We start from the raw sequence: 21,707 nt of genomic DNA, 5'->3' as shown, positions 1-21,707 counted from the left end.
AGCGTATGTTTGTCTGTCCGTCTGTCTGTCTGTTCACAACATTACTCAAAAACAGACTAACAGATTTGGATGAAATTTTCAGGGAAGGTCAGAAATGACACAAGGACCAAGTGATTAGATTTTGGCAGTGATGTGGCTTATAATCTGGATCCACGGATTTGTTAAAGATTTCTGTATCATTGCGAGATAGTGGCACGGTGTCACTGTAACTATGACAACAGGTGAACACTACATCAGCTGCCTGCTAACGATCATATGATTGCGATCCTACTACAAATCCACCGCTGCAGACATATCGGGACTTATCTGTTGGAAACGATACAAGGAACAATTGATTAAATTGTGGGGGTGTTTCTGAGTCCCATCAGTTCCCACTGCCTGGTACATATTTAGGTATCCGTACATAAAGTGCACATGCATAACACATGCCTGTGCTCAGAGCAAGGTCATTTTGTTTGTGGGTACACCTATATTAAATGGCCACATTCTATGTTGATTTCTGATCATCAGTAACTAATAAACAAATGGTGCATTCTTTAAAAAAAAAGATGCATTTTTGACAATGCCATATGGGGGAATGAACAGCCTTGGAAGAGTACTGTGCTCTCTGAGTGCTTTTCTAGTTTGGTTTTTGTGCTATTTTAAGATAACTAGCTGCAGCCACAACTGTGTCTTCACTGCACAGACACGAGTCATATTTATGTGACTCTCCATGAAAACAAATCCTTGAATGTTTTTTTAATCATATTGGAAACCTTTAAGAAGTCTTAGCCTTATATTTTGTGAAGTCATGAGTTGGTTATTTTTTGTTTTAGATTACACTGTGCGGCTGCGATTTGTGCCAGAATAACGAAGCATCTTTCTTCTTGCAATGGCAGCAGTGGAACCAAAATCTTCACGCATGACTTGATGGAGAGACTTGAGCATGACCACTCAAACAGGATGTGATGCAGAACTGTCCACTTGTGTGTGTGTGTGTGTGTGTGTGTGTGTGTGTGTGTGTGTGTGTGTGTGTGTGTGTGTGTGTGTGTGTGTGTGTGTGTGTGTGTGTGTTTTTGCAGCAGCGAGTCTCACGCATACCTGTAGCCAGGCTGAGCGGAGGGAGGCTGCCCGTCTGACTCAGCCTTGCATGGTAATTGGCCAGGTAAGGCTGAGAGAGAAATTTAGACTGGTATGCTGTTTCTTTCCAGTGCCACCTGTGTGTCTGTTACTGTGGGATTTGTACCTCCTCAATCACTGACACGTGTGGATTATCTGTACTTAAGGCAAAAAGCCAATACAAGTCATATCTTGTGTGCGAGCAATCAGGTGCTCAAACACTACATATCTTTCCCCTTTGTGAACAGAATCATCTGAAGAGCTGCTACCAACTATAATTGCTGTAATTACCCGGAGAAGAATGTTATTTCAGCGTAAAACCTGAGCATTTGTAAATTAATATATTTTTAAAAACACAGACAGCCACCCTGAAGCAGTATTGTTTATAAAACTGTTTAAATTGAAGCCGTACATGAGATAATTGTCGATTTGTCCTCCTGACACTTGGCGGGTTGGATGATAAGAGGCGTGTGCGTTGTTTTGCTTTGTAATGAGGCGCTCTGGGCTTCGTCGAACTCGGGTACAAACAGGTTAAAGGTGGGTCAACTGTTAAGGAAACATTACAGTCGACTGAGTGAGACAGAGAGAATAGGAAATGCTGCTGAACAATAATGCTAATCTCCCTCATCAGAAACCTACTCACCTGGATTTCTCTCTGTGTAGCTGCAGGTGGAAGTCTGCCACAAAGCAAAGATACTTTCCTTTTCTTTGTTTAGCTTCCAGGGGCTGCTGACATGGTCTATTCACCATTTATGCTGGTTTGTTAACTTGCATAATATGCCGTGTGTGTGTTATTATCCATTTATAGAATAGCAAGGAGAGGCAGAGGGAGGTCACCAAAGGTTCACAGATTAAAAGCCTCATCAGTAATCCAAATACCAACAAAACAAATGCATCAAGCCGATGGGATGTGACGCATGGAGTTTCTTATTTTTGTAGTTTTTTGGCAACAGTTGTGGTTAAAATAAGATTTTGCTTACTAACTTAGTTGCTGACATCTGAGAAAAAAGAATTGGACGAGCTGTTGGATGATCAGGCAGGTTTCAAACACAACCTCAGCTCAGCCAACTTATTTGGATGAGAAAATGAAGGCAGAGAGTGACATAATTTCACAAACTATCTGTTTTAAACAGAAAGCGGGGCTTACATATTGAACTTTTAGTTCAGTTTTGGCCTGCAGTGCTTGCCGTAGTTGAGCAGGTTCTTAGTTTCTTGTGGAATGAAGGATTATTTGGCTTTACCTGCTAATAAAGTGCTTTATATACTTATATACTGACTTATAAACTGTAATCCAGCTAAATAACTGGCTGTCTGAACATCTGAACACACCCAGTTCTTGCAAAGGTCAGAACACAGAGTGGAAACGTTGCTCTTTTTGCAGATCTCAGCAGTGAAGTCATGAGAGCTAAGACTATGAAAATAAAAGTTGTGATAGACCAAAGTTACCCTTTAAAGGTGAATCTTTACTGAACCTTGAAAATGTGCAGAGAAAGATGGCACGAAGGAGGTTTAAATATTGCATTCCCAAACAGTCATGGATTTAGGTTTAAAACACCACCTGTGCTGCTGTATAAGAGCATGTAAGGACAGTGTTATTCAGCAGGATGAAGCTTGACAAGCAGCAAGGCTTTATTTGTATGTCTGACATAGACACTGAAACTGTCATCTGGATGTAGGTTGACTCTCCATCTGCAAGTACAGAAATGAAGATATAAATGCATAAGTTACAGAAAAAAAAGACTCAAAACATGCATGTGAGCCTGAAGCCTGATTAATTTAACATGAAGATCAGAGTGGAGGAGAGCTGCAGTTTCTTCAATAGCCTCCAGATAAAGTGATTTCAAATCGGTGCCGAATTCTAAAACTCTTCTGGATAAATGAGCTCGGCTGTTTTCCTTCTATTTCAGGCCTTCTTCTGTTTTCCAGGAAGATTTTCATCCAAATTCAAAAGTTTCTGTCTTATGGGACAGAATTTTATTACTACTCTGCACAACTAATGCTCAGCTTTGTGTTTTAGCGCTTATTCTGTGTGTGTGTGTGTGTGTGTGTGTGTGTGTGTGTGTGTGTGTGTGCGTGCGTGTGTGTGTGTGTGTGCGCGAGCGAGGCTGTATACTTTTGCAGGTTAATGAACTCGAGCACCCACACTCTGTCATGCATAGAGAGGCTTCAGCTGCACAATGGCAGTGCGATGGGTGTGACTGTCTCTTGGATTAAAGTAGGAGAATAGATCCAGAAGCAGACTGGTTCCACCGCCTGCCTCACTGAGACTCCTCCTTAACGCCAAACGGGGAAATCCTGACACTCTTTAATGTCACAGTATTATCACAGGTAATGCATTTGATCTGATATTAAACGTCTGATTAAATCCTGTGCCAACGTGAGCGGATGAAACACCTTTTCTGTCACTTATTCTGATTCCCCCACCCCACAGCCCTTCCCTCTCCTCCTCCTCAGGTTAATTGATTTGTTTGTGTATCAACTTTTTGTTTAGGGCACCATTTGAATGGACTGATGGATTTGCACACCAAATGTTGTCCCATTGCGCTGTTTTGCATGCTGTGCGGCTGGCCCTTAACCTGGCACCATTTGTCATGAAAGCCCTTCTCTCTGGCTCACACTTTAAAAAACCTTTTTACAAGCTCAACCACTGCGGAGGGTTTATGGTGAGAAGTAAGCAACACTGAAGTTAATGTGCTCAGCGCTGCCAAATAACTCCCAGCTCTTCATAAATAGCCTGCTGGAGTGGAGCGTGAGCTTATTGTCCTGTGTTAAATAAGAAATAAATCTCCATCATCGACTTCTTTCTCTAACAATATTGTTGTATCTGCAGGTGCTACTCCAAAACTTACACAGCATAATTCTCTGCTGTACTTTTATGCTTAAATTAACTATATTTTCTTTATATTATTAGATGTAGTATTCTTTAATAGATGTTTGAATTTATATATTTTTTTTATTCTCAACTTAGGTCAAAAGTGTATTGGTGTTACTTTGTCATGTGTCTTTGTTGTTGCTGTTATTGCTCGCCAAAAAACATACACTGTGTTGTCTATTTTGCTTATTTGCTAGGATGTTCCTTCATTGAGGAAAAAATATGAACCAGTATTCAAGAGTAAAAAATTAAAAAAAAGGGGGGGGGGGGCATGGAATGTGATTGATTATTTATTGAATTTAACTTATCTTAAACCTTGTTGTTGGAAATGTTCTATAACATATAAGCTTCTGTGATACACAATATTTCCACAATGAGTGAAGTTTCGGGATAAAATTGGAAGTAAAAGATTGAATTATTTTTTTTACCATTAACCTGAACTAAGTGAAAACTGTAGCAGGTGAAGCTGAATATATGGGGATGAGATACGCAGGACGACAGGATGGCTTCCGGTTTTGAACATGAGTAGGTGTCGTCAAGAATATTTTTAATTGTGGTGAAGACTTTTACACTCAAACATTTTAAAAAGTGAAAAAATTGGCACACTGTAAAACTACTGAATCAGCGAATTTGATCCAAACCAACAAACAGCTGCAGTGCTCCCGTTTTACTGTACAGTACATTTTTATTTTGGCCACACAGTGCCATGACAGACTGACTTCTTCAAGCTACATACAGTAGCAGCAGATTATCTCCAGTGGACTGTCAATAAATTATTACTTTATTTTGATTTTATCTGGGTAATTTTATCATCCACATAAAATTTTATCTCCAAACTGCAATATAAAAAAGCATAATAAACGCGAAAAGCACTCGGAGAGTGCAGTACTCCACCAAGGCTGCTCATTCCACCATATGGCATTGTCAGAAATGCAGCATTTTTTTTTTAAACTCCATCAAGGAATGCGACGGAGTAATGTGATGATCGGCGTATGTTTGTCCTTGTGTCATTCCTGACCTTCCCTGAAAATTTCATGTAAATCTGTTAGCCCGTTTTTGAGTAATGTTGCAAACAGACAGACAGACAAACCAACGGCGATCGTCTCATAACTCCTACACATTCCTTGACGGAATAATTATGTAGTTTTTTGTGTGATTTCCTGATAAACACAATCATGCTGTGGTAGTTTTCTTCAGCGTTTTGGCAGCATTCATTCTTTTCCACTGATCCTAATTAGAATATTGAAACTGCAGCTATGGAGTGTCCTCACAGGACTTCTAGCCTCCTTATTTGACATCAAAATACTGCTCAATTAAGTGAGAAGAGGCCTACCACAGATTTCAGTGAGTTTCTACTACTGTTGATCATTACCGTCTCCTGTTTGGGGATTTCAAATCGAGAACTTTGCAGGAATACAGATGTTTTCTCTCTGTCTTTTAAATTCTAGTGTGTAAGCCTGAGTGACAGAGACCCTCACAGGGGGGACAGAGCTGGTGTTTGAGGTGCTTCCAGAGCCGGAAACAAACTCAGACCTGACAGACAAGTGTGGCGTCAGACCCCCAGAGACCCTCACGGTATGATTAACAAATATGCAGGAACACACACATGAAACACCTCCCCTCTGTTAGCACTTCCATGCTGGGCTCAGTCCCGCCTCTGCTCTTTTCTCTGCCTGTGCTGCTGCTGCTGCTGCTGCTGCCATGGAGCTGCCTGACCTGTCTTACTGCCTCGTTTGTCATCTCCAATCACTTGCTCTTTGAGCGCCTCTGACAGACAGGGGTATTAGCCGCCTCAGTCTGGTGTTGAGAGCTGGGCTTCCCTGCTGAATAGAGAAACTATGTATGAACGCCACAGGAAAACATGTAGTGACACACAATGGCACACTCCCACTAACAGCTGCTCCTCAGTGTGTGTGAGTGTGTGTGTTTGCGTGTGTGTCTGTTAATTCCCTGCAGTTTTAACTCTTTTGTTGGTTTCTTTATTCTGAAAGTGCCCACTGTTTTCTAACACACTATCCTCCAGTGTTTATTGTTGTTTTTTAAAAAAAAATCATTTATTATTTAAAACAATCCCAAATAAATATACACTGGGATACTGGGAGATTTTGCCGAAACTTTTAGTAATTCAACTTTGAATAAAATTAAAAGTAAAGTAATGTAGAATGTACACTTAGCTGCAAATTCTTTAGGTGTTCTTTCAAAAAAAGGACATTTCTAAGTGACCCCAAACTTTGGAACAGCAGTGTACACTAGCGTTAGCATTCACTAAGATAAACCAAGTGATTTTCTATTAAATATACACCTGATTTAAAAAAAAAAAAACATTGATATTTTTATGGTTTTGACATAAACAGTAGGAGAGTAAATGGGCCAGATAAAAATGCAACAAACTTCCCCAAAGTCCCATCTCTTGTGTATTTTATTGAAGTCTTATAACAATAAATAACATCTAAACCGGAAAACGCTTTGCTGCAGTGGCTGTTGTTTTTTGTTGTTGTTGTTTTATGTGCTATGTAAATACCAGTGACTTGACCTGACTTGACTTTATATCCTGTTTACAAAAGGATAAAAAAGGAGGAAAATACGCAGTTAATATTAAAACACAACCACCCCGAGGGTTTATAGAATAGAATTTGTATTGATAAAGGAAAAGTACATTTTATAAACACCTCAAGCAGTGCAGTTATGCAGAACTGAAACTATTATAAACAAACTAAAACCCTGATGAGGCCTGGACTGCTGTTAGACTGAAATAGTTTGGATGTGATGAACAGATAATGTGTCGTGTGTATGTTTTCCTTGGAAACCTGCAGATGCCGAGTTGATTAACTAGTACTACTAGTAGCAACGCTAGTAGAAAACTGCTTTGTCATGCAGCAGTGTTGACGAGATGAAGTTTTTCCAGTGTTCAGTAAGTTCTTTCAATGCCTTTTAGTATTACTTACAGTGGTATAAATAGTGTGACGGCAGGTAGAGGCTGTTGTAACACTCTGCAGGTTGTGGGTGGTACTAGGTCGGATGCCTATTGTTCCCGGGGCCTCAGTGGATGCGTCTGCGGTCTGCTGTGGTTTGGGGTTGGCCAGAACACAGAATCCATCCTGCCATTCATGCGCTGAGAGCTGCGGCTGATTCAGGCTGTCAGATATGATGGAGTGGTCGGCTGCTCTGCCGGTTTAAGCTTGCCATGGCTGAGCTGCAGCTGAGCGGCTCACTGACTGCGGGGCATCGCTTCTCTTTACACGCACACTCTGGATGAATCACTCAATCCAACTCATGCACATGGGCCAGTTTAGCTTGATTTCTAAAAGGACGACTTTCTAAACTTAGACTGAAAAAGAGCCGCTCTGGTTGGAGGCTCATCTGCAGCTGAAGCACAGAATTGGAGGACATTTGGGCTTCCAAATGTTTGAAAAATAAACCTTCTCTTTTACAGTTTTCTGCTCCATATTCATCAACAATATGTATAAACTATCAAAGGTTTGATTGGCTCAGCTCAGTAGTACCATTTTTATTCCATGTTTTATTTATTGTTTGCTAACCGTACTCTAATCACAGTAACAGGGTTGCTAATCCATGCTAATGTTAGCTTTTTCTCAGGAGTAGAAACTAGATATTTAGCTGTTACTGCTGACCAAGAGGACAAACTGACTGATGGAAAATAGTCAAAAGAATTAGTCTGATCCTGATAATGAGATAGAGTGAGACGTTCAATCAAGGCTGACAATGTTATGAAAATATGACAAACAGAAGAGAGGACATAGCTTTGCTCCACTCATTCTTTTGGAAAACTGTTTGATGATGTTAATTCCAGCATTTCATAGGATTCACTGTTTTCTTCTTCTTCTACCAGCTAAAAAGGTTATGCTAACAGGGTTGTTGTGGGACACATGTTCCATGCATAATAATTATTATTTCAAATATTATGTTGATTTAAAAAAAAAAAAAAGTTCCCACAATTACAAGAGACATAAATGAAAAAAAGATTTCAATTTCATTGTAACTGTTTTATTTGAGATTCCATTTGTTCATCAGGGGAATAAATGGCATTTTAGGGGGAACTCAGGACTTATTTGGTATTTAAAAAAATATTCTCAAACATTCTTTTCTCCTATTTTTTTTAGATTTGGTCTCAGGACAAGTAAATTTACAAAACAACTGCATGTTTTAGTATTTTGTACAAGGATTATTTGAAATTTGACCCATAAATTCAGCTGGTAAACAAACCACTGATCAATGGTTCAAAACATGTATCAAGGATCATCTGACAGCTTGATCAGCTGTTAAAACGGTGGACAGACATAAAAGCTGCAGAGGTATTTTTTGAAAAAAAAAAAAAAAAAGGAGCTGCTGCAGCATCCAAGCAGGCCACCCACCAGGAGAGAGGGTCTGAGGAATGCTTTTTACCGGATTGCTTTTCTCATCTCCCCCCTTCCTCTTCATCGTCCTCCTCAGCCCTATGCTGTTTATGACTCTGTGTGTGTGTGTGTGGCATGTGTCAGAGGTGATGTTACATACATTACCTGGACCAGACGAGTTCATGTAGTCAGCATGTTTTTGTTTGCCTGGATGTGAGATTTTCCACGTGTGCCGTGACCACCAGTGTTGTTCCTTTGAGTCAGTGGTTCCTTGCCGCTGACAGATTATTCAGGGAGGCAGCGTAGGAGGAGGTGTTTTTTTTTTTTAAATCTCACAGATAGAGATGAAAGAATTCCTTAATTATTTCAGACAGAAAATGATACGGCAGCAATTTTGATAATCTTTTCCATCGTTCAGGGGGAAACTCCACGGATTTCAAAGGAGTGATTTGACTGATTATGCACTGCTGCATGTGTGAAAAATGGTTGTGTAAAGCCTGTTGAGGCTCCAGAGCCATCTGAAGTCTGATGAATTACTCTGAAAGATTTCACAAGAGGCATTTTGAAGATGATAAAATTCTGGTGGTGAGCAGAGAAAGGAAGAAGTGAAGTTACCAGATCTGATCGCTGCTTAATAGTAGAAGATCAACACTACGTTAGTTGCTGTTAGCATCACACCTGAACCTCTGACTGAAAGGTCAGCGCTCAGTTTGCATTGTGGGTAATATAAGCTTCAGGTTTTGATGCGAAACATCCATCCATTATCTATGCAGCTCAAGCAGTGCAGTTAATCCTCATTAGGGTCGTGGGGGGCTGGAGTTTATCCCAGATGACTTAGGGTGAAGGCAGGGGACACCTGGACAGGTCACCAGTCTATCACAGGACTACATATACAGACAAACAATCATATTCACACCTACGGACAATTCAGAATCACCAGTTAACCTCAGCATGTTTTTGGACTGTGGGAGGAAGCTGGAGAACCCGGAGAAAACTCACACATGCACCGGGAGAACATGCAAAACTCCTTGCAGAAAGATCCCAGGAAGGCTGGGACGTGAACCAGGGATCTTGTAGCTGCAAGGCGACAGTACTAACCACCAAGCCACTGTGCAGCCCCTTCATTAGAAATATGAATATTTTAAATAAAAAGAGATGATATTTACAGATTTTCTGGGTTTGTAATAGCAACCTGAAACGGCAGCCCTGTGGTATTTTTCAATCAAATAATTAATAGATTACTCAGCAAAATAGGGGAAGATCAATTAATCAAGACAATAATAATTAATAGAATATTTTTAAGAGACCAGATCAGGGGTGTCAAACATGCGGTCCGTGGGTCAAAACCGGCCCACCAGAGGGTCCAGTCCGGCCCGTGGGATGACTTTGTAAAGTGTTTTGTCGTTTTGTGTCTCTCTTTTGTAATATTTTGTCTTGTTTTTTTGTCTGATTTTTGTCATTTGTCTCATGTTTTTGTCGTTTTAATTCTCGCTTTTGTTGTTTTGTGTTTTCTTTCTGTCTCACTTGTGTCTTTGTCTTATTTTTGTCATTTTGTGTTTTGCTTTATTCATTGTTTTGTGTATCTTTTTTGTCATTTTGTTTCAAGCTTTTGTCATTTTTGTCTCGTTTGTGTTGCTTGAGATCAAATTGGGCTGAATGACAAATATAACATTTATAAAGTTGTCTTAGTGCTTATTCCTCTTCTTAAGAATATGAGTAATAACAATAATAAGAAGAAATCTAGCAGCTGCTGCCTGCTGTCAGCAGAGGGTCCGTATGGTTAGGTTCTGTTTTGTTTTACAGCATGAAAGTTTTTCCTGATCTTTGAATTAAAGCGAGTGAAGTTTAATGATCAAGGCGAGAACAGCCTGCAGGTGTCTTTATTAAAGCGGATGAATCAGGCTCATGCATGAATCATACATTAATAATAGTTTTTTTTTATACACGATGCATGATGATGAAGATACAGGAAAACAGAAACGCATGGCAGAAATGGCATATTGTCACCATGTTGGATTTCCCAAATTGTGTTTTGATGGGCGTTTCCTCTGACTCAACATTTAAGAGAGCTTTGTTGTCAAACTAATTACAGTTGCAACGCTAGTAAGATGCCAAGTCAGACAAATTCAAGATTCAACTTAACATTTTATTCATGAATAATCATGATTTTTAAAATTATTTTCGCTATTAATCAGTTACTTGTTTAGTCTATGAATGTTAGAAAATAGAAAAAATGTCCATCACACTTTGTAAGAACCCAACGCGGCCAAATGTAGAAATTTTTTTTAACTTAAACTATAAAAAAATTATTCTATTACTGCATTATTATTACTGTTGGGTGAATGTGTAAGAAGCTGTATGCAATAACTTAATAACACAACACTTATTATTGTTTATTACTGCATATTACACTTTATTTTCTTAGGAAAAGCACATTTTACATTTATGCTTACACAGTTTCTACTAACGTTTATATTTTTAGATCATGTTTTCCTATTTATGTTTATATTTTTAGGTCATATTTTTCTACTCATGTTTATATTTTTAGATCATATTTTTCTAATGATGTTTATATTTTTTAAAAATATTTTTCTACTTAAGTTTATATTTTCAAAAATATTTTTTTACTCATGTTTATATTTTTAGATCATATTTTTCTAATGATGTTTATATTTTTTAAAAATATTTTTCTACTTAAGTTTATATTTTCAAAAATATTTTTTTTTACTCATGTTTATATTTTTTAAAAAAAGTACTTTTCTACTCATGTTTATATTTTTAGGTCATATTTTTCTACTCATGTTTATATTTTTAAAAATATATTTTTGTACTCTATATTTTTAGCTCATATTTTTCTACTTATGTTTATATTTTTAAGACATGTTTTCTTTTTTCTATGCTTATCTATACATTTTGTACTGTTTATATTTCTGACTTTGAATGGGATAATTGTGTTTTTTCATATAAAATCTCAGTCTGAAAAGTAACTAGTAACTGTTAAAATCAAATAAGTGTAAAAAGTTTGAAGTGGAAGCATGAAGTAGCATAAATGTAAACACTTTCTGTCATTGTCTTACAGGCATTGGTTGGTTTCTACCTTCAAATATAAAAAGAACAATAATAATTTAATCAGTAATTAACCAAAAAAAACCAAGTTTTATTCTAAAACCTCACCTCTGTCCCTGCAGAGCACCGTAAGTTTGCTGCCACTAGAGGTTGCTTCACTTCTAGTTTAGGTTCAGCCCAGCAGCAGAAAAGGGAGAGAAGCTCAGACAGAAAGCTGGCACAGTTTCATCAACAACATCTAGTAGGTGACGCCCTGTATCCACAATATCCAACTGTACACACACGACAGTGCCAGTTACTGTGTCTTTTGGTTTGCATAGGTGTTTGTGGGCTGATCTCACATGCACCATGTCAAACAAAGTGAAGGCTGTGTCCATATTTGCTGTGATCAGTGGAGCGACAGGCCCCAGGGTGTGTGGCAGCGAGGGCATGGACATGCTCTGATGCTGATCAAAAGACCAGGCTGACTTAATCTGCAGCAGGACGTTACTGTAGGATCAGTGTCGAAGTGTGCGTGTGTGTGTGTGTGTGTGTGTGTGCAGCAGAGTGGAGGTAGGATAGGGGTTAAATGTGTGCATGACGAGAGGGTGTAGCCAGATTGACTTGTGGTGAGAGATAATGGGTGGAGACCTGCAGGTTTCACTGATGTCAACCGTCACTCAGTTACAACCTGAGCCGACTTATCAGATTGTTGTGGGTTTTTTAACTTCCTACTGTCATTGCATGGGGGCCAGCGTTGGTTTGACTCATAGCTTCAAGCACTAAATGCTTCAAATTTCAGCACGAGTAAGTTGCATTTTTGACGCTGTGGCTGGTCTGAGTGGAGCTATTGTTACACAGCTGAATGGTTAATATGCAGCATTGCGCTGCATTCAATATAAAGGTCATTCCAGAATTGGAGGACGTTTTACGTCCCACCCAACAAATTTCAAATAATCCAAAATACTAAAACATGCAGTTGTTCTTTAATTGTACTTGTCCTGAGACCAAATCTAAAAAAAAAACTAGGAGAAAAGAATGTTTGGAAATTTTTTTAAAATACCAAATAAGTCTGGAGTTCCCCCTAAAATGCCATTTTTCTCTTGTCCCACCCCCCTGATGACCAAATTGAATCTCAAATAAAGCAGTTAAAATGAAGTTTAAATCTCCTTTTATGGTGTTATGTTTTTCATTGATGTCTCTTGTAATTGTGGGGATTTTTCATCATCAATGTCAAAATCAACATAATATTTTAAATAATAAATATTATACATGGAACGTGTGTCCCACAACAACCCTGTTAGCATAACCTATTTAGCTGGTAGAAGAAGAAAACACTGAATCACATGAAACACTGGAATTAACATCATCAAACAGATTTCCAAAAGAATGAGTAGAACAAAGCTATGTCCTCTCTTCAATTTTTCATAACATTGACAGCCTTCATTGAATGTCTCATTCTGCCTCATGCAACCCTGTTATGCATATTATCAGGATAAGACAAATTATTTTGACTTTGTTCTTTACTGTTTTAGATAAGTAAATTTGTCCTCTTAGTCAGCAGGTCTACTTCCACGTTATTTATGCGATTACATTTCCAGAACCCATAACAATTACTGCTTACGTTCCAATGATTTATACTAGTTAAACGTGCCAAAGGTGCATTCTGAATTAGGGAAACACTGTTTTAAGTATTCAGCACCTGCTGCCTGGAACTCACTGCAGAAGACACTGAATCTGAAGGATCTCACCACTATTGGAATTTTTAAAAACCTTATGAAGGATCTTGCAGCAGCTACTTTTCACACTTGTTGTTGCTGTAATGTAAATTCTTAATCCCCTGTTTATATCTGGCATGCATTTTATTTATTTCGTTGAGTGAGTTAGTGTTTTCTGTTTTTAATTGTTGCACTTTTAATGTTTCTCTGGCTGCTGTCTTGGCCAGGCTTCCCTTGAAAAAGAGGTCATTATATCTGAACGGGACCGACCTGGTTAAATAAAGGCTAAATAAAATAAAATAAGTAGCAGCTAGTTCAATATATATAATATATAATATTATATATTACTGTTTGTCTAAAGTGTGTTAATACTGTATTTATTCATTTTCATCCTTGTACATATTGTACATATTATTGTTGTTATTATTATACATACGTTTGCTTCTGCTGTAAAAACATTGTTGCAATGTGAATTTCCCCTGGCGTGGGGAGCAACAAAGGATTATCTCATCTTATCTTATAAATATCTAGCTTCTACTCCTGAGAAAAAGCTAACATTAGCATGGATTAGCAACCCTGTTACTGTGATTAGAGTAGGGTTAGCAAACAACAAATAAAACATGGAATAAAAATGGTACCATTGATGTGTAAGCTGAGCCAATCAAGCATTTGATAGTTTATTACCTATTACTGATGAATATGTAGCAGAAAACTGCAAAAGAGGCTTATTTTTCAAACATTTTGAAGCCCAAATGTCCTCCAATTCTGGATAATTACTGTACTGCGTCTGAAAACGTTATCTAAAAACTAACCAGAACTGTCAAATGAATGCATAAATTGCAAAATGTCCCCTTAATTGTAACAGAGAAAAGCATAATGTTGCATAAAATAGAAATAGTGGAGTTGTATTTTGCAGAACTTGGACTTAAGCAGCGAGCTTTAGGAAGTTTATTCCCACTGCTGATAGCAAATGATTTATAGTGTTTACAACAACTCTACTATAATTCCTTGTTTGTACAGGTTGTAAAAGTTTGTATTGCACATCCCAGCTTACTCATACGTACAGGCTGTTTAATATCTTTTGGAGCCTTTAAGATGAGTGAATCTGCAGTCCAGACTTATAATGTTGCTCGAAACGGATTATTAAGACATTCTGGTTTATCTTGGACGTACAGAAGAGATTTTCTTACCTGACCTATTTTTTCTGTTTGGATTCTGACAAGACAACATGAAAGAATCCAGCAGGAGAATGAATAATGCATCAGTTTTCATCTTCTATTTGCCGAGCCAAGTCCCTGCTGGGTCTCCTGCATGTAATGAAAACAGCAGCTCGAGAAGTGAAGTGAAGTAAAATAGCTGTTAAGTAAGATATAAAATGATTTCACTGTGAACTTTAAATCAACTGTGGATGCCAGAAAACAAATCTGCGTGCGTACGAATCCAAAGTCGTCAGAGCAATAACCGTTTCTTGGTATTTATTTGAATAAATTACATTAATTTTTCACATTTTTTTCTTTACATCAAGCGTACAGTTTTAGAATCCAGTGCAAGAATAAGAGAAAACAAAAAACAATCCAAAGACAATCATGTGCAGCACAGAGAATCCCTCCTGTCACATTACTTCCGGGTGATATACTGTATATATACATCTATACTGTATGTGTATACTTTTTGTCACACTTACAAAAATAAGATACGTTACTGTCGATGCGGGACTATACACACAAGGTGAAAACAAAACAAAAAGCTGTACAGTCCTCATTGAGGGCAAAGATACACATTAAAAAAAGTGAAAGAGAAAAAGAAGGAAGGAATTGTTTCAAAAATAAATAAATACATGACCTCTTGACTGTTTTGCTATTCCTCTCCAGCCAACAAAGTGGACCGTCTGTTAAAGTTGTGCTTCCCTTTGAAACAAAAAAACACTTAATATGGGTCATCGGTTGGTTTTGCATCGCTTATTGTAGTTCTATTGGTCCTTTGATCAAAGAGACATCCTTGTTTGTTTAAATGTTGAACACTGTCAGAGACAGTAGATCTTAAATACCTCAGTATCAGAGGTCCTCTGCGTCCCCGTCCCTGTGCATAACATGTACGGTATGCAAACCCACAAACACACCCCTCCCCTGGATTACACGCACAACATTACTACAAGATGGGAGAGAAAACAGTGCTGCTGCTTCTGCGGACTGTTTAGCTCAAAGGTTAATACGTCGTCAACATCGTGTGCACCGCGGCACCTAACCCGACTAAAACACAGAACTGGGCTGGATTTGAGATTATCGGTAGATCACTAAGAGACGGAGCACAATCCCACATAGTTTTGCATACAAGCATATGGCAGGTCAGGGAAAAAAATAAACATCACGTACAACAGTTTCCTCTGAGGTCTGACACGACGTGGAAAAAGGGGAAAATGGTGGCTTTTTGTCTTTAGTATACGAAAGAAAAGGGGTTTTCGGTGTAAGTTGCATCATTTCAATGACAAAAAGAAATGAGATCTCATTCCACTCAGCCATTTGTGCGCTCCTTTGTCCTCCATAGAAAGCTCTCACGTCTAGTTTTGTCTTAATACTTATAAAGCTAGAGTACAGAATACTAATAGGACTATTAGGGATGCAGCAGAAGGAGCGACGCCTTCAGCTGCAGAAACAAACTGTTGAGCGGTTAAGTCCTATAAGTTATTATATCACAACACACCAACCATTTGTCACACTGCTGATAAAATACATGTCGGAGGACTGAAACTTATGCACCATAGTTTGCTTACATCACTTCAAACAGTTTAAACTTCACAACTTGTGTTTTTGCAAATCATGTCGTCACTTCACTAATCACTGGCTCAGATATGTAATGTCACGTACTTAAGAATACTAGTTTCATCCCCACCTAATAAAATACCAAAGAACTAGAGATTATAAGCTTCACCCTGTCACATCGAACAGAATCGCTGACACCTTCTGTCGCAGTTTACTCAGGTTTGAACAGGTAACTTTGGTATCTAAATCACATATGAAGGATCACGCGCACATGTTGATATGTAAAAAATAAAACTACTACAAGTAATCTTTGTTGTCAGCTTGATGGATCCGTTTACAGCTTTTGTCAAAACTCCTTTGGACAGAGTTTTTTAGGGCACGACGAGGACGTAGTTTCTGCAGAAAGTGCCCCAGAGCATGTCGAGGGACCACTACAGTTAGAAAGAGGACTATTTAAAACAAAACTACATCAGCTCAACATATGTCTTATAAGATAAAATGTTAAAACACTTGAAACCATGCTTGACCTACAGTCTAACAAACATGAAGCACATGGACCAAGTTTTTTTTTCTTTTTTCTTTTTTTTGTTCATAATACGTGAGAGAAAATCTATCTACTGTAGAGGTTTCCACAAAATACAGTGAATGAGAGAAAGTGGTGATTTTGCAAAGCTGCTCTGACAAACTCATGACGGACTGACAGCCAACTCAAACTGAGACAGAAGCCGGGACAGAAATAGATAAATGAGTATGGAAGCCTGAAGGTACCTCCTGGGATAAAAGGGGGGAAGAGCAACAATAGAAATGCAGATTTTTCCTCATTTTCTTTAAAAGTTTTTATGCTCGACTTGGTGCATACTTTTATTCATCGTCAATCTTGTTCAAATCTACACTCGCTTTATTGTGTTGCTGCTGTTTTGACTCCCGCAAAGCGGAGCACTGGTGGTTAGTAGGAATGTTTAGGAAACGGTTACTGGGAATACTGGGAGGGGCGGGAGAAGAGCTGGAGGCCAGGGTTTGTTGCGTGTCGTCCTAGTGGGGCAGCGGCACCAGGATATCCACATAGTTGATGGGGAAAAAGCCTGAGTTGCCGTGCAGCATCCCCTCGTACCAGTTTTCATCGATCTTATTGGTGAGGGTGATGATATCGCCTTCCTTGAAGCCGAGCTCACCTTCATTCTCAGGGTCGAAGTCGTACAGGGCACGACAGCAGGGCTGGTCCATAGGGGCTGGATGGAGAGAGATAAGAGAAGAAGAGTTAGAAACAGGCAGGGGGAGGAGATAAGATGCAGCATATAGATTAGAAGCATATTGACCAGAAGAAAAGCTTGTGAAAGGCTCACCTGGAGACCTGGCTGAAAGAGGGAAAGGAGAGGAGGAGACAAAGCAAAGGAGACACAAAACCATCAGTGACTGCAAAGTATAATGAGGAGTGCAGAGTTTAAAGGAGTAGCTCAGTATTTTGGGAAATGCTCTTATGGATTCTCTTTAAATGAGAGTAATAATCTCATATCCTCTGTGCCATTTGTGGAAATTTGTTATTACTCCACCAAGAAATGCAGCGAAGTTTTGTGACAATTGCCGTATGTTTGTCTGTCTGTCTGTTCACAACATTGCTCAAAAATGGACTAACGAATTTGGATGAAATTTTCAGGGAAGGTCAGAAATGACACAAGGACCAAGTGATTAGATTTTGGCAGTGATGCAGCTTATAGTACCCGCATCCCATTCATTGTCTATGTGAAATGCGTTATGCTGGTTCCGTTGCGGTGCGTTTCGAGCTGCAATCCAGTGCGTCTCCCCAGAACTCATTTACATAAAGTAGATTCGACTTCTACTTTGTGCAAATTCGAAGTGCGGAGGTCCAACGCATCACAAAACTTTCGTCAAACGCCATTGAACTAAAACAAGGACAGATTCAACAATTACACAGCGTATTTCTCACTTTATATGCTTTCAGAAATACTTTTCGCTAAAGTGTTTTCAAAATAAAAGAGAAAATTTGCGACCGAGCTGCGATGTTGGTCCGATGCATCTACCGGACTCCAGCTGAAAGCGCTGTCATGTGACCGGTAGTGGCCCACTAGTGACCGCCCACCAAGCAGGCGATTTTCGGATGCGACGCGTTGACATGCAGGAAAAACGGATCCAGTGGACACATACCTTTATAGTCTGGATCCATGAATTTGTTAAAGATTTCTGTATCATTGCGAGACAGCGGCACGGCGTCACCGTAACTATGACAACAAGTGAACAGTACGTCAGCTGCCTGCTGATGATCACATGATTGCAATCCCACTACAATTGCACTGCTGCGGACTTATCAGGACTTATCTGTGATGATACAGAAACGATACAACGACTGAGCAGCCTTCACAGAGTATTGCGCTCTCTGGGGGCTTTTCTTGTTGCCCTTTGTGGTTGGCAAAACTACCCCCTAAAAAGTGCAGCCTTTGGGGGCAGTAATGAGCTGTTTACACGCCCCAGAGAGCCAAAGGCAACATTTCACCTGAATATGTATTTGTACAAGTGATGCAAATGTAAGATTTATCCTTATGGAAAATGGTTTCAAATATAATTTTCTTTTATTTTCGCTAAATTATCTCAACATTAACTTACCTACACTACCGTTAAAAAGTTTGGGGTCACTTAGAAATGTCCTTATTTTTGAAAGAAAAGCATTTTTTTCAATGAAGATAACATTAAATGAATCAGAAATCCAGTCTAGACATTGTTAATGTGGTAAATGACTATTCTAGCTGGAAACAGCTGATTTTTAATGGAATATCTCCATAGAGGTACAGAGGAACATTTCCAGCATCCATCACTCCTGTGTTCTAATGCTACATTGTGTTAGCTAATGGTGTTGAAAGGCTAATTGATGATTAGAAAACCCTTGTACAGTTATGTTAGCACATGAATAAAAGTGTGAGTTTTCATGGAAAACATGAATTTGTCTGCGTGACCCCAAACTTTTGAACGGTAGTGTATTTTATTGAATTCAAGTATCGTACTGATCTGTTTTTACTTGTCTACCAGGCATTGCATTTAATCTCATGTTCTGTCATTTTGTTTTTTCTGAGCAATGTCTGGCATGAAAGTTTCCTTTGGTTATCTTGTTATCTTATGTAACAAAGCGTGGCTTAAAGACCCTCTGAAGCTCACCAGTTACTACATTATATCTCATTTGTTTTACCTGTCTACAAATCGAAATGTAAAATTGGATGTATTTGTTTTATCTGTAACCAAACCCAAGAGTAAAACCTGCAATTCGCTCTTTTACCAGGGCATTTTTTTAGGTGAGCGTTTGTCCAGCAGCTTCACAAAGATACTGCTGATACTTCTGGCTTCCTATTTAGCATAGAGACAGGAAAGTTATATTTGGAAATTTAAAAAAAAAAAAAGGCAGTTCCCAAAATGCTTAACTCTTTCTGTAACAATAAAACAAAGATGAATAAAAGAGAAAACGGGTTAGACAGAGACAGCACTGCAGACAAGCTGCACTGCAAACACAAAGAAGACAACAAAAATGCACACATTCAAAAGTCCATGTAGAGAAAAATAAGAGTGACAGAGAGATTTTTGCATCTCTTCCCAAGTCACTCTTGCTCACCTGGAGATCTTGCTGTGAAGAGAAAAGAAGAAAAAAAATGGTGAAAATTGAATTTTAGTAACCAGCTTTTTTTTTTGTCAATGGGAAAAAAAAGAAGTGATGGACGAGCACAGAAGGCGCAGAAATGATGAGGTCAGTAAACGAGACAGCGAGAGGAAGCTGGACGACAAATTGAAAGAGAGGCGGAGGAGCAGACGGACAAAGAAACAGGAGGATAAGGCAGATCAGAAAACCGACGAGAGAACACAGCAGAAACAGCAAATGCTCGTCCGCCACTCAGCTTTTTTAGATTCTTTGTGAGGCAAGCAGACGGCACTTGATTTTCTGCTCTTTGTTGGTTTGGATCATTTAAGAACAACAGTTTTCTTATAACAAAAATAAATGAAAAAGAAATGGATGTGAGGGAAAATATGAAGAGATATTGTTGTATCTCTCCGGGATTCACTTTTGTCTCACCTGGAGACCTTGCTGCAAAGAGGGAGGAGGAAACAACACGAAGGGAGGCGGGGAGGAAAGAAGTAGAAGTATAGTTTTCAGTGTAAATGAAATGGTTTCATGAGCGCACAGATGTAGAAACAACAAACAGAAAAGAAGCACAAGTTTGACCTGGCTCACCTGGAGACCTGGCACCTAAAAGAACAAACAGAAATCATAGCGGGAAAGAGAAGAGTGCAGAGTTGTATTGGTTTGTTCTGGTACATTTGATCAGTAGTAGCAGGTAAAAACTGGTAATAAATGTTGGGGGAAAAGGCTGAGAAAAGAAAGATAAAATTAGCAAACACAATAAACGCACTGTAAACTCTCAAATATGTTTTATTGCTTTGCTCTGAAATGGGGAGTTCCCTCTTTTCTATAAAAACATGTTTTTCCTCATATTCTTTGATGGGATGCTAATGTAAATTCTGTGTTGTTGAGTATTTCTACTTGTCTCTAAACTTGCACTTATTGTATTTTGCTATACTAGAAAAATATCAGCAAAACTACTCATTTAACCCTTAGATGCTCCAGTGATTGGACCCTAAACTCTTCCATAAGTGGGTCAAAAATGGCCTATATAAGAATCAATGTGGGGCTGGGGTTGTCTTTTTTTGTCATTTTGGTTAAAAATAATCATTTGTATTATTGTCTATATTTTATTTTTGTCTACACAATGATTTCATGTTTCAAATATGTTTATTTTTCACTGTATAACACATTTTGAACATTTTGATAATTGAAAAAGAAGAATATTACACAGAACAGCAGTAGAAGAATGTCAGCATCCATTTTGTTGACATTTTTCCTCCAGCTGTTGCTGCCCTCCTAGTTTGTGCATCACCTCTTGTATGATATTATCAGTGATGAAGAGCTTGGGGTTGTAATAAAAATGCTACAATTTATTTAAAAGTATAAAAGGTAATTTAAACATTTAAATGTTGTGATGTCAGGAACATGTTTTTTGAGGAATAGCTGGAAAATGAAATGATATAAAAAAAAAAACAACTTCTCATTGGAAAGATATTGCAAGAAAATGACCTCACCGGGTCATTTTTTGACCCACTTATGCATCTAAGGGTTAAATGAAGGAATAATTGATATACTATCATACATAGCAAGAGACCATCCTCTTTTTAAATGATTCCCATTTGTAGTTTTATCAAAAAAAAGAAACACTTATAGGAAACATTGCATTTCAGTGACTTGATATTTAGAAATGTAAAAATTGATCAAAATTGATTTGGGTTAGTTTCTTCTATTTGTCTTTGGTCTTTATTTGTTTTTTTTTTGTACCTATCCACAGCAGTACTTGTGTGTATTTGAGAATTTACAGTAAAAATTAAAAACCAAGTGTGTTAACAGAAAGAAATTCATAAATGAAAAGAAACGAGCCCAGAAACTATCCTTTACTGGAAAAAACTGCAACAAGTTCACATTTTTTTTGTCTCCAAATAAACTGAAAGTTGTGAGATTTAGACCAGTGGTGTTTTTATTATGATAGCAGGACTAGTTTCTGGACGTGTTTCTGAACACTGAGCTTTGTTTTCCAGGCCTCACCTGGAGATCGAGCGCTGTGGATGCCTCCATTGTGGTTCTCGCTGATGGAGAAGTCCAGAGACGTACGTGGCTTCGGGGTAAACTCTTTCCTGGGTTTGTTAGAAGTCTCCCTTATCCTGCGAAGAGGAACACAAGAGCACAAAGACAGCGATTAACAAGAACCACATTCTGGCACTGTTGCATCATGTTTGAAACATGAATTCTTCTACAAAC

At 38.5% G+C, this 21,707-nt stretch overlaps 1 protein-coding gene and 1 long non-coding RNA gene across 5 annotated transcripts in view; one reads left to right on the top strand and one right to left on the bottom strand.

The window, feature by feature from the left end:
* The first annotated feature begins 39 nt into the window (after nt 1–39).
* Nucleotides 40–21,628, top strand: LOC118469236 (uncharacterized). The gene is made up of 3 exons (XR_008601430.1): nt 40–3,426; nt 5,419–5,545; nt 21,488–21,628. It is a non-coding gene; the product is annotated as an uncharacterized LOC118469236 (long non-coding RNA).
* Nucleotides 14,547–21,707, bottom strand: part of sh3gl2a (SH3 domain containing GRB2 like 2a, endophilin A1) — a 54,495-nt gene continuing 47,334 nt past the window's right edge. Inside the window, exons 8-13 of one of the 4 annotated variants that reach the window (XM_055009900.1) lie at nt 21,495–21,610; nt 20,076–20,090; nt 19,917–19,928; nt 19,461–19,472; nt 17,191–17,202; nt 14,547–17,076 (exon numbers count right to left, since the gene is read on the bottom strand). In XM_055009900.1, the coding sequence (XP_054865875.1) occupies nt 16,880–17,076; nt 17,191–17,202; nt 19,461–19,472; nt 19,917–19,928; nt 20,076–20,090; nt 21,495–21,610 (364 nt within the window). In that variant the 3' untranslated portion in view covers nt 14,547–16,879. Of the gene's footprint in view, nt 17,077–17,190; nt 19,929–20,075; nt 20,091–21,494; nt 21,611–21,707 lie in introns of all 4 variants that reach the window. The other 3 variants (XR_008601428.1, XR_008601429.1, XM_055009899.1) reach the window with 3 other exon arrangements.

This window comes from Amphiprion ocellaris, chromosome 4 (assembly GCF_022539595.1).
Source record: "Amphiprion ocellaris isolate individual 3 ecotype Okinawa chromosome 4, ASM2253959v1, whole genome shotgun sequence".
Classification (NCBI taxonomy): domain Eukaryota; kingdom Metazoa; phylum Chordata; class Actinopteri; family Pomacentridae; genus Amphiprion; species Amphiprion ocellaris.
The sequence above is the reverse complement of the archived record's forward strand: the minus strand, read 5'-3'. Positions and strand labels throughout refer to the sequence as shown.